This window comes from Dicentrarchus labrax, unplaced genomic scaffold (genome assembly GCF_905237075.1).
Source record: "Dicentrarchus labrax unplaced genomic scaffold, dlabrax2021, whole genome shotgun sequence".
Taxonomy (NCBI): Eukaryota; Metazoa; Chordata; class Actinopteri; family Moronidae; genus Dicentrarchus; species Dicentrarchus labrax.
In genome coordinates this window covers 29,371,213-29,383,981 of record NW_026136707.1, presented here as the reverse complement: position 1 = coordinate 29,383,981, position 12,769 = coordinate 29,371,213, and the positions used below count along the sequence as shown (strand labels likewise).

Sequence of the window (12,769 nt, the reverse complement as noted above, 5' to 3'; positions counted from 1 at the left end):
AGAACCAGAGTCGTTGGCTGAGAACTGGTGTTGAAGTTTCTCAGAGTACTGATGTTTAGCTTCTCTCACCGCCTTCCTAAACTTGTACTTGGACTCCTTAAACTTGTCCCTGTCCCCACTCCTGAACGCTTGCTCCTTCTGCAACCGTAGTTGAATGAGTTTGGCTGTGAACCAGGGTTTGTCGTTGTTGTAACTCACCCTGGTGCGTGATGGTACACAGCAGTCCTCACAGAAGCTGATATATGACGTCACAGCCTCTGTGTACTCATCCAGACTGTTAGTAGCAGTCCTGAACACATCCCAGTCAGTAGAGTCCAAGCACGCCTGGAGATCCTCCACAGCTTCACTGGTCCACTGCCTTGATGTCCTCACAACAGGTTTGCAGAGCTTTAATTTCTGCCTGTATGAGGGAATCAGGTGGACCATGACGTGGTCGGAGAGGCCCAGTGCGGCGGGGACGGCGTGATAAGCTCCGCTGACTGTAGTGTAACAATGATCCAGTATATTCTTCTCTCTGGTCGTGCATTTAATAAACTGTTTATATTTTGGAAGATCGTGACTGAGGTTTCCTTTGTTAAAGTCACCGAGGACAATAACTAAAGAGTCCGGGTTAGTCTGCTCCACATACAGTATCTGGTCGGCGAGTATGCGCTGTGCATCCTGCACGTTGGCCTGCGGTGCAATGTAAACACCGACCAGAATGAATGAAACAAACTCACGGGGGGAGTAAAAAGGTTTGCAGTTTATAAAGAAAGATTCCAGAGTAGAAGAGCAGTGCTGTTGGATCACTGTCACATCATTACACCAGCTACTGTTGGTATAAAAACAGATACCTCCACCCTTTGTTTTGCCGGAGAGTTCTGTGTCACGATCCGCTCTGAGGAGTTGGAAGCCTGCCAGCTGCAGCGCAGAGTCCGGTACCGATCCACTCAGCCACGTCTCTGTGAAGCATAAAACAGAGGATGAAGAAAAGTCACTGTTTTTCCCCAGAAGTAGCTGAAATTGGTCCATTTTGTTGCACAGTGAGCGCACATTGGAGAGGAATATTCCAGGTAACGGCGTACGATGTCCGCGCTGGCGGAGACGCACAAGCGCACCGGCACGTCTCCCTCTCCTCCTGCGTTTCACTGCGTGAGCAAAGGTGAGCGCACTTTTGACCACAATGTCCAATAATTCCACGGAAGAAATAAGAAAAGTGGGAAAGAGATCAGCTGGAGTTGTTCCCCTGATGTTCATGAGCTCTTCTTTAGTGAAAGAGCCCCGGGTATCACAGCCGAAAACTGAATTAACACACAAAGCAAGAAAAAACAAAGCGCACCAACACACCGAGGCGGCCGTACTTGGCATGCTCCTAGGCCGTCCTTAGACGTATCAGCCTGTATGATGAGCTGTTTCTGTGGATCAAAGAATCTGAGCACAGGAGCATTTGTGAGAGCATCTTTCAGTTTTTTGACTGCTTCGTCATGTTCGTGTTGCCACTGCCACATATTGTCCTTCCTGAGCAGCTGTCTTAGCGGCGCTGTTATGGTGGCCTTGCCTGGGATGTACTGCGCCAGGTATTTTGTCATGCCTAGCATCCTCTGTAGTCCTGCTTTGTCAGTGGGTGGAGGCATCTCAGCTATGGCTTTAACTTTTGCCTCGTCTGCTTTTCACACCGCTCTGGTCATCACTTTCTGTATTATCTCATCATGTTCTTTTTCTGTAGCTGCCGCGATGATCATATCGTCAGCTATGATGTGTACTCCTTGTATGTCACCGAACGCTTCACAATTGCGCTGCTGAAAAACCTCACTTGCTGACTTGATTCCAAACGGCAAACGTTTGAACCTATATCTTCCCCACGGTGTGTTAAATGTGCACAGCAGCGATTCAATTCAATTCAATTCAATTTTATTTGTATAGCGCCAATTCATAACAGAAGTTATCTCAGGACACTTTTCAAATAGAGCAGGTCTAGACCGAACTCTTTAACATTAATTACAGAGACCCAACAGTACCACCATGAGCAAGCGATGACTCCTTGTCAAGCTTTACTTGCCAGTAGCCGTCCTTCTCATCCAGCACTGTGAATATCTTCTTACCAGCAAGTTTGCACAAAACTTCATCTGTTGTGCGGATGGAGTAGTGCTGTCTTAGTATTGCTTTGTTTAAATCAGTGGGGTCCAAGCAAACCCTCAATTTCTTCTTATCTTTCTTTTCTGTGATTACAAGGCTAGTTACCCATGGTGTTGGCTCCGTCACCTGTGCAATCACATCTGCTTGTAACAGGTCATCAAGAGTGTCTCTGAGTTTATCCATCACGGCCAGTGGTATTTTTCTGCAGCCATGTATGACTGGCGTAGCCTTGGGGTTTGTGTGGATGTGATATTCTCCGGCAAACTCCCCCAGACCTTCAAAGACTGTTGGGTGTGGAGCTATCAGCTCCTCCTTCGTAGTTGGATGTTTCACATCCAGTTTGTCGATGTCCAGCCTTTTTACCAGGTGCAAGTCTACACAAGCATCTCCCCCTAGGATAGGTGTGGATGAGTGTCTCGATATGTAAAACGGCAGACTTGCATGAGCTTTGGGTGTAGAGCACTTGAGTGTGAGTAACCCCTCTGGCCTCAGCCTCATCCCTCCATAAGCCACCAGCACTGTTTTTGTGGGCTGTAGTTGCAGGTGTGCTCTCCTTTCTCGTCTGGCCTTCCTTTTCATGGACTTAAACATCCTCAGTGGTAGGACATTGGCCTCTGCTCCTGTATCCAATTTGAACCTTACGGACATGTTGTCAACCTGTACTTCAGAGTACCAGGACTTGTCAAGGCTGGAGTCGAGCTGGTCAATGTTCACTGTTCCAATAAACAGAGTGTCAATTTCTGGACTGATATCATGCACTGTCCTTCTATGCTGTGCTTTACCTGACCCACACATCTTTGCATAGTGGTTCTGTTTACCACACTTGTGGCAGGAAACTCCATATGCTGGGCATTGTTTGGGCTGGTGTGATTTTCCACATTTTCTGCATGTGTTTACATGTCCACTGCTTTGTGTGTGTTGAAAAGGTTGCTTTGGTCCTTTATTGCGTGGTTGACTGTCCTGTTTTTTCTTATGCACTGTATGTACAGATCTCTCTTGAGTGGCTGCGCTCATTGCTTCTATTTGAGCTCTGGCGATCTCAGCAGCACGGCAAGTGTCTATGGCCTTTTCTAATGTAAGATTTGGCTCTCTTAAAAGTCTCTCTTTAAGACGCTGGTCATTCATACTGAACACAATCTTGTCTCTGATCATGTCGTTTTCCGAGACGCCAAATTCACAGTCCTTACTTTTTTGTCTGAGCTCCGTCACATATTTATCAATGGAGACAGAGGCTGTCATAGGGTGCGCCCAAAATTGGTGCCTTTCAAACACTGTATTCTTCTTGGGCAGACAATATGCTTCAAAAGCTGTGAGAACATCTTTCACAGTCTTTTCTTCTGGAAGGTTAAGTGTGTTATACACTTCGAGAGCCTCCTCTCCTAGTGCGTGCAGTAAGATGGAAACTTTGATCTTTTCATCCTTACCCTCTGCACCACTCGCGGTCATGTAGATTTGGAAGCGCTGTTCCCATCTTCTCCAGTTTTCTCCCAAGTTGCCTGTCAACACCAGTGGCGATGGTAGTTTGAACTGCTCCATCATACCGTCTCCTGTCGTTGCAGGTCTCCGTGCGTCTACTTTTTTAGGGACGCTACCACTAGCACAACTTTTAGCTAGCAAAACTCTGGTGTTTTTCGACTTCGGCAAACTGACGAACTGGACCAACTTCTGACACCATGTTATAGTTCTTCATGGCCGGGTGACTCGACATACATAATGGACATCCGTAGGCTTGTCTTTAACTCCAACAGTGTCGCTTTATTGCCCACACGTTGCCTGCATTACACTCACTCCGGTAGCCCGGGAACTAGACACATCACAACCTAGTATCCCTCCGCCTACACTTCACTAACATCATCGTGACAGTATAAGTGCACGGCACTATATACTACACCGTCAGTGGTTCAGACCCTTAAGACATCCAGATAAACCCACTAAAAGTTCATGTTAGTTTAATTTAATTAAAATTAGCTCGAAGCAACACGAAAACAGGACAACCAGAGAGCTGCTGCTCCTGATTGGTTGATTCCTCTCACTAGTCACGATTGGCTCCTCGTTGCTAGGCAGGAAATAGGCTGGCACAACGTCACGATTGCTTGTCTTTGGTCATTTTCAACTGAAGGAGACAAACATTTAAAAACAAAGTAACACAATGTGTCCTGGTCGTGGGTGAAACCTGAAGTCACAGATCAGAACTTAGATTTGTGATCTTAGATAGGAAATAATGCATTTAATAATTTTATAAGATACAAACTAGAGTAAGGAGCGTGAACTCATAATTATTCACAGTGAATAAACTCATCACACTCACAGGTGGACAGGTGCTCAGTGGCTCCGCTCACATCCATGTGACTCAGCATTCAGTCACACAGACAAAATAATGAAAATATATCAGAAACACCAACTCATCACATTCACCAAGAAATATGAACCATCACTAACCTAATATAATACAATTATTAATTAATGGCTCCTATTAAATCTTAATCTTTCAGGAGGCATCCATCACTTCTATCCGCCTGATGTAGCGGAGCACATGGGAGGAGGAAGGTTGTTCTATATAATGTCATTTAGCTAAAGATTAGTCTGAATTGCTAAGCTAGGCAGTTTGAGTCTGTGATCGGACCTTACTCGACCATTATTCACTGACGTTCAGATACAACTCTGAAGCACACAGTTGTATTTCAATGCATTATAACTTCGTTTATCCACTTTAAACAGAGGAGCAACCCCTGATGTTGTGGGAACTGTTTATATTCCTTTAGGCAGAGATTAGTTTGGAGCGCTCTCATTGGTTGTTCAAGTTCTTTTTAAAAGCCCATTATGGACATTTTCTACCTTACAATAAGAGAATCCTGTTGATGCCGTTTTCTACTGATAGACGTCCTAAAACATGGGTTCCAGTTTCCAGTTTAAAGCTAGGAGTTAAATCACTATAGCAGATTACACAATAAAATAAAAGTTTCTGTCACAATATGTCTGATTAATTATCAGAAATTAATGAATGTACAGGTGCATTTCAATAAATTAGAATATCATGACAAAGTTCATTTATTTCAGAAATTCAATTCAAAAAGTGAAACTCATTATATAGATTCATTACACACAGAGTGAAATATTTCAAGTCTTTATTTCTTTCAAGTTTTATGATTGTGGCTTACAGCTAACAAACCCAAAATTCAGTATCTTAGAAAATTAGAATATTTCATAAGACCAATACATTTTAACACAGAAATGTCTGCTTATTCAAAAGTATGTTCATATATGCACTCAATACTTGGTCGGGGCTAATCTTCCATGAATTATTGCATCAATGCAGCGTGGCATGGAGGCAATCAGCCTGTGGCACTGCCGAGGTGTTATGGAAGTCCAGGTTGCTTTGATAGCGGCCTTCAGTTCGTCTGCATTGTTGGGTCTGGTGTCTCTCACCTTCCTCTTGACAATAGCCCATAGATGCTCTATGGGGTTCAGGTCAGGTGAGATTGCTGGCCAATCAAGCACAGTAAAACCATGGTCATTAAACCAGGTATTGGTACCTTTGGCAGAGTGGGCAGGTGCCAAGTCCTGCTGGGAAATGAAATCAGCATCTCCATAAAGCCTGTCAGCAGAAGGAAGCATGAAGTGCTCCAAAATGTCCTGGTAGACATTTGGCTGCGTTGACTTTGGACTTGATAAAACACAGGGGACCAACACCAGCAGATCCCCAAATCATCACTGACTGTGGAAACTTCACACTGGACTAAAAGCAACTTGGATTCTGTGCCTTTCCACTCTTCCTCCAGACTTTGGAGGAAGACCTCGATTCCCAAATGAAATGCAAACTTCACTTTCATCTGAAAAGGGGACTTTGGACCACTGAGCAACAGTCCAGTCCTTTTTCTCCTTAGCCCAGGTAAGACGCTTCTGACAGTTGTAGCCCATGTCCTGGATACATCTGTGTGTGGTGGCTGTTGATGCACTGACTCAGCCTCAGTCTACTCCTTGTGAATCTCACCCAAATTATTGAATGGTCGTTGCTTCACAATCCTCTCAAGGCTGCGGTTATCCCTGCTGCTTGTGTACCTTTTTCTACCACACTTTTTCCTGCCACTCAACTTTCTATGAATATGCTTGGATACAGCACTCTGAACAGCAAGCTTCTTTAGCAATGACCTTCTGTGGCTTTCCCTCCTTGTGGGTGGCAATGACTGTCTTCTGGACAACCGTCAAGCCAGCAGTCTTCCCCATGATTGTGTAACCTACTGAACCAGACCATTTAAAGGCTCAGGAAACCTTTGCAGGTGTTGACTTAATTAACTGATTAGAGTGTAACATTGTGAGTCAACAATATTGAACTAGTACTAATATTAAAATTTTCTGAGATACTGAATTTTGGGTTTGTTAGCTGTAAGCCATAGTCAAAATTAAAAGAAATAAAGGCCTGAAATGTTTCACTGTGTGTAATGAATCTATACGAGTTTCCCTTTTTGAATTGGACTACTGAAAGAAATGAACTTTACCATGATATTCTAATTTAAATCTACAGGCGCATCTCAATAGTCTCAAGTCAAACAAATCTTTACAAGTTAGGAAAAAAGGGAATAGACGGATTTAGTAATGCTTTGGTTTATTATCACACACACACACACACACACACACACACACACACACACGTGAGGGGGTGAATGGGTGGGTCAGGCGTGTCAGGCAGTGGTGGGGCGCCCGTGGTGGTGGTCGTCATCGGGACGCCTGGGGCGCTGGGGGCCACCCATGGTGGTGGTAGTCAGCAGGGCGCCCGTTGTAGGCGCTCGGGGCGTCCGTGTCCCGGGTGTCCCGGGTGCCCCGGGTGCGCGGGGTGTCCCGGGTGCGCTGGGTGCCCTGGGTGTCCTGGGTGCGCCGGGTGCCCTGGGATTCAATCTTTGAAGTGATTTATTTAGACTCTGCTGGGAAAACATCCACGATGCTGGCAGCTTGTTCCACTGCAGCAACACAAACTAGGCGGGATCGACTCCCAAGAGCTCTCCAAAACCCCAACCTGTGGGAGCTTTGGGACTTTGAGCAAGTTCTAGTGGAGCCCGTCATCCAGGAACCGACGGAGCCCAGTGGGTTCCGGAATGACGAAGTGACTGATGCTGACACAGAAATCTTTGAGTTGTGGGGATTTGATGAAATTTCTGAAGGGCCGTATACCGGAATCGACACCCCTGGTGCCCCGACGACTACCACCAGTACCAGCAGCACCACCACCACTTGCGCGACGACGACCACCACCACTTGCGCCCCGACGACGACGACCACCACCACCCCCACCACTTGCGCCCCAATGACGACAACGACCACCAGCAGCACCACGGGCGCCCCGGCGACGACGACCACCACCAGCAGCACCACGGGCGCCACGACGACGACCACCACCACGGGCGCCCCACCACTGGCTGACACGTCTGATGCCCCGACGACGACCCCCACGGCGACCACCACCACGGGCGCCCCGACGTTCCAAGAGGCAGTTTCACAGTGACATCTGTTGTTCTGCAAGTCACCAACGGTGGCATCAGTTGCAGGGATGTTGCAGGATTCTCACAGGTGGCCAGACCAGTTACGTTTGCCTGCAGCAGATGGTCAAAGTAACGAAGTCTCAGCTGACGAAACCAGGTTCCATTTGAAACCTGGAGAGTGAAAAAAACACAACCGTCACCAGGGGGAAAAGTCAATATTTAACTCATTCTAGCTCTTATCTTTAAGCAGACTATATCAGAAGCAAAGTAATCAGACAGTTTATCGCTAAATCAAAATTAAAAAAGGGGAGTAGAAATTATGAACATTTGGTATTTAGGGTGATAATGAAAATCAGATAGATAGATAATCTAATATCTATATAGATATAGATAGATCTATCTCTCTATCTATCTATCTCTCTATATATCTATATCTATATCTCTATATAGATTATATCTATCTATCTATATATCTCTATATAGATATATATCTCTATCTATCTATCTATCTATCTATCTATCTATATATATATATATCTCTATCTCTATATATCTATTTATTTTTATTTATTTTTTTTTTTTTTTAAATGTTCCTACCCATAATGCCAAGTGGCAGCTGGTATAAGGCAGCGTCAGCAGCATCCACGGCCCGAGGTTACGAACAGAACCTTGACATCCATCTGTCAACAACCTCCTCCCGTCTGTGGAAAGACGATAGGACAAAATAAAAAGATAGTAACCCATCACCCATTAATTAAGATTAACCTAAAAGGACCAGTGTGGGATTTAGAGCGTTTGATAACCTGGGAATGAGATCGGGCTGTGGAAGAGAAACTGGTTGCAGAACTTGTGAAAAACATGAAAGTCGCTCTAGATCCAGTGTTTTTGTCCACTCTGGGCTACTGTACAAACATGGCGGACTCCACCGGAAGAGGACCTGCTTCCTCTGTAGATAAAAAAAAGTCATTCTAAAAAGGTACCGAACACAATGATTGTTATATTCAGCTGATTAAAGGCAAACAGACATCATATTCACAACTCAGATTTATTTAATGAAACACTTTGTTCTGATGGGTGGACCCTGAATAAATAATGGAGGAACGGACTGTACAGACTTTACAATCTGCTCTCTTGTTTGCAGCATCTGAATAAATGTTAAACTTGTTTTGTCAGAACGTGGAGCCACAGCCAGCTTTTAATGGAGACAGGCTTCTATTGGGGACCCTGCTTTTACTGGAAGTAAAAAAAAAAAGTCTTAGAAAACTTAATTCAATTTTATTTGAATAGCGCCAATTCAGAACAGAAGTTATCTCAGGACACTTTTCAAATAGAGCAGGTCTAGACCGAACTCCTTATAACATTTACAGAGACCCAACAGTACCACCATGAGCAAGACCTTTGAGACAAGGGCAAGGAAACACTGCCTGTTAAATAGACAGGTTGATGGCTTCGATGAAGAAATGATTGAAGTTAACTGATGAAGATCGATAGCAGAAAAACAGTCTAAATATATATCTGAGTTTACGTTAGCAAAAGTCCCTGAACTTGGAGAGCCACTGATAACTGTTGATGGCAGTTGGTGATTAATTTTCTCTCTAATAGTAATAATTTTATTATAGAAGAAGCTCATGAAGTCATTGCTACTTAAGTTTATGGGGATATGTGGCTCAATAGAGCTGTGACTCTCTGTCAGCCTGGCTACAGTGCTGAAGAGGAACCTAGGGTTGTTCTTATTTTCTTCTATTAGTGCTGAGTAATAGGCTCCTCTGGCATTACGGAGGGCCTTTCTATAGGTTTTAAGATTATCTTGCCAATTTGAGCGATATTCTGATAATTTGGAAGAGCGCCATTTCCTTTCAGATTGTCTAGCTATTTGTTTTAACTGGCGGGTTTGGTGGTTATACCAAGGTGCTAGTCTCCTATGGTTTAATAATTTCCTTTTTATAGGAGCGATAGAATCTAATGTTGATCGTAGTGAGCCTGTAGCACTATCGACAAGATTATCAATTTCAGAGGGACTAAAGTCGTTATAGGACTCTTAAATTCAGACATGGCATTGAATTAAACACTGAAGGAATCTCCTCCTTAAATTTAGCTACAGCACTGTCAGATAGACATCTGCTGTAGGAAGTGTGGGAGAGAAACAGGATTTGGGGGTAATAAAATAGATGTGCCCCTGGTCAAAAGGTTGAGTTTATGATAGGAAGAGCCAGGGGGAAGTCACACATCAAAGGACCATTTGGTGAGAGAGACCTGGATTTACAGGAGTAACATTTGCAAGACACACAGGGGGTTTCATTGTTTGTGATGTAATGAGATGCACTGAAATGTATATAAGGGAGAGCATTTTGGAAGTCGGGAGAGAACATCCATGACGTGACCTTCTCTCCATGCAGCATGAAGTAAAGTGACTTGATTATCACACCGGCTTGAAAGTTCTTCAGAGACTTAGCACCTCTCAACTTTGGGAAGAATTTCCACGACAGAAGTTTTGCCTAATGGCTTATAATCTAATAGTATGAATTCAAAAGTTATTAAATAATGGTCAGATAGGAAAGGATTATGTGGGAAGACTATAAAATGTTCAATATCAATGCCATATGATAGAACAAGGTCAAGAGTGTGATTAAAACAATGAGTTGGTTTATTTACACTCTGACAGAAGCCAATTGAGTCTATTAATGATATAAATGCATTACTAAGGCTGTCATTGTTAACATTCACATGAATATTAAAATCACCTACAATAATTACTTTATCTGATTTAAGGACTATACTTGATAGAAACTCTGAGAATTCAGATATAAAATCAGAGTACGGTCCAGGAGCGCGGTACACTGTAACAAATAGAACTGGCTGCAGTGTTTTCCAGTTTGGGTGAGAAAGACTAAGAACAAGGCTTTCAAATGAATTATAATTTAGTTTAGGTTTAGGGTCCATTAAAACGCTCGAATCATATATGGCTGCCACTCCACCTCCTCGGCCAGTGCCTCGAGGAATGAGAGTATTAATATGACTGGGGGGTGGATTCATTTAGGCTAACATACTCCTCGTGGGACAACCAGGTCTCAGTAAGACAAAGTAAATCAATATCATAATCTGATATTAATTCATTCACTAAAACAGCTTTAGAGGACAGAGACCTGATATTTAACAGCCCACATTTCATTCTCTTATTTTGTGCTACTGAGGAGTTGGTTTTAATTTTTATTAGGTTTTTATGTTGAACTCCTCTTGTTTTTATTTCTTTAAATAATTTAGGTGGTCGGGGGACAGACACAGTCTCTATGGGGTTTTGGGTGGGTGACTGTTCTAAAGAAAGAGCAGAGAAGTGTGTAAGACAGCAGCTCTGCTTCCTGGTCCTAACTCTGGACTGTCAGGTTTTAGAGATAAACTTCGCCATATTGCTAGATAAGAGAGCCGCTCCATCCAAAGTGGGATGGATGCCGTCTCTCCTAATCAGACCAGGTTTTCCCCAAAAAGGCTTCCAGTTATCAATGAAGCCCACATCGTTTGCTGGACACCACCTCGACAGCCAGCGGTGGAATGACGACATGCGGCTATACATGTCATCACTGGTCACATTGGGCAGGGGTCCAGAGAAAACTACGGAGTCCGACATTGTCTTAGCATAATTACACACCGACTCCACATTAATCTTAGTGACCTCCGATTGGTGTAAACGGGTGTCGTTACCGCCGACGTGGATAACAATCTTACTGTATTTATGTTTATCTTTAGCCAGCAGTTTTAAATTTGATTCAATGTCGCCCGCTCTGGCCCCAGGGATACATTTAACTATGGCCGCTTCACGTTTCTGACTATGGAGCTGCCAATAACCAGAGTTGGTTCCTCAGCGGGTGTATCGCTGAGTGGGGAAAATTTATTAGAAACATGAATCAACACCATGCGCTAATCTTAATTTGGCAGCTTCAGTAAACATTAAATGTGACTGATTAAAGCACATGAAGATTTCTGTAGCTCCGCCCCCCACTGCAGTGTGCCGGTGTAAAGAGTTTAATAGGTTTCATTTGAACCTTTTTAACGTTTTATAGTTTGAGCTAAAGCTTGCTGATGCTCCTGGTGTGACATTATATAATGAGACTGAATCAGTCAGTAAACTAAACTTCTATATTTCATTCTGGCAATCCAAGTGTGTAAAATCTCTGCAGCTGGTGGACGAATCAAACTCACCTGCCAGGCGCAGATCAGTGTGTCGAATGAGCGAGAAGCGAACAGACAGCGAGCTGCCGCTGCAGAGATACTGCGCCCGGCCGAAATGTGACGCCTCACCACCGTCACGGCGCTCTGAAACAGAAAGAGTTACTGCTGATGCATGATGGGAAGGAATCCAGTTCAACTTCAGTTCTGATAGCTAGCGCCCACTAAAGGCAGCAGAGAGAACCACAGGGGGCGTGGCCGTAGCTGGACTAAGCTAGTGGCTCAGAGAAGCTAAGAGACATTTTTTAACAAAAGTTGATTTTTTTCATTAATGATACAATAAATGTAAATATTAACAGCAGTTTAATTATAATTACATTTATTATGTCTGCTGGTTGAGGAAGGTTACATTTATTTAATTATATTTCAGGGTTTAATTAGCAGTTAGTAAAAACAAAGTGAGTGTGAAACTATTTAAATCACTTCATTCACTTCATCAGGACAAACTCTGAACTCCATGTTGGATTTAACTTCCTTTATTGATCACAGGTGGATCTTTTTACCGTTCAGGAACTTCCACACTGGCACCGGAGAAAGTCTTCCGCCGCTCCCGGTCTCCTCCAGCAGCGCCGTGAGCTCGGCGTCCCGGTGCTGGTCCTGTGCCGTGTTGAACCGGGCTAGAGTCAGCAGACTGATCCAAACCCAGACCATCATCATCATCGTCGTCGTCGTCATCCGTCCGAGAACCGCCGACATGCTCCACTGTTCTCTGCCGAGGGGAACGACCGAAGAGCGGCTGGAAGCTGACGGCCGGAGCCGCCACAGCTGCGACTAAAAGCCCTCCGTACACCTGGATCCGGCCTCTGATTGGATAACGAGAACCGGAAGTTCAGCAGCTGCACTCGCAGGTGTGTTTGAGAGACTGAGTGAATCACTCATGCTCATTGTTTTATGGTGTCCGACAGCAGATACTGATATTTGTAGATTTATACAGATACTGATACTCTGATACTTCATAA

General features: G+C 44.1%; 1 protein-coding gene across 1 annotated transcript; it reads right to left on the bottom strand.

Moving 5' to 3' along the window:
- Positions 1 to 6,606: 6,606 nt before the first annotated feature.
- Positions 6,607 to 12,654, bottom strand: LOC127367656 (uncharacterized). Its single transcript, XM_051407694.1, has 4 exons — positions 12,314 to 12,654; positions 11,784 to 11,897; positions 8,187 to 8,290; positions 6,607 to 7,760 (listed from the first exon to the last, which is right to left on the bottom strand). Exons 1-4 carry the CDS (start codon positions 12,504 to 12,506, stop codon positions 7,311 to 7,313), a joined length of 861 nt encoding a protein of 286 aa, XP_051263654.1. The 5' UTR covers positions 12,507 to 12,654; the 3' UTR covers positions 6,607 to 7,310.
- Between the last annotated feature and the right edge of the window lie 115 nt (positions 12,655 to 12,769).

Excerpts from the sequence above, each read along its gene's own strand:
- LOC127367656 (XM_051407694.1), bottom strand. The coding sequence starts at position 12,506 with ATGTCGGCGGTTCTCGGACGGATGACGACGACGACGATGATGATGATG. Across the intron at positions 11,898-12,313 it reads AGTGTGGAAGTTCCTGAACG|AGCGCCGTGACGGTGGTGAG; the intron begins GTAAAAAGATCC and ends TTTCTGTTTCAG. Across the intron at positions 8,291-11,783 it reads CACTGATCTGCGCCTGGCAG|ACGGGAGGAGGTTGTTGACA; the intron begins GTGAGTTTGATT and ends GTCTTTCCACAG.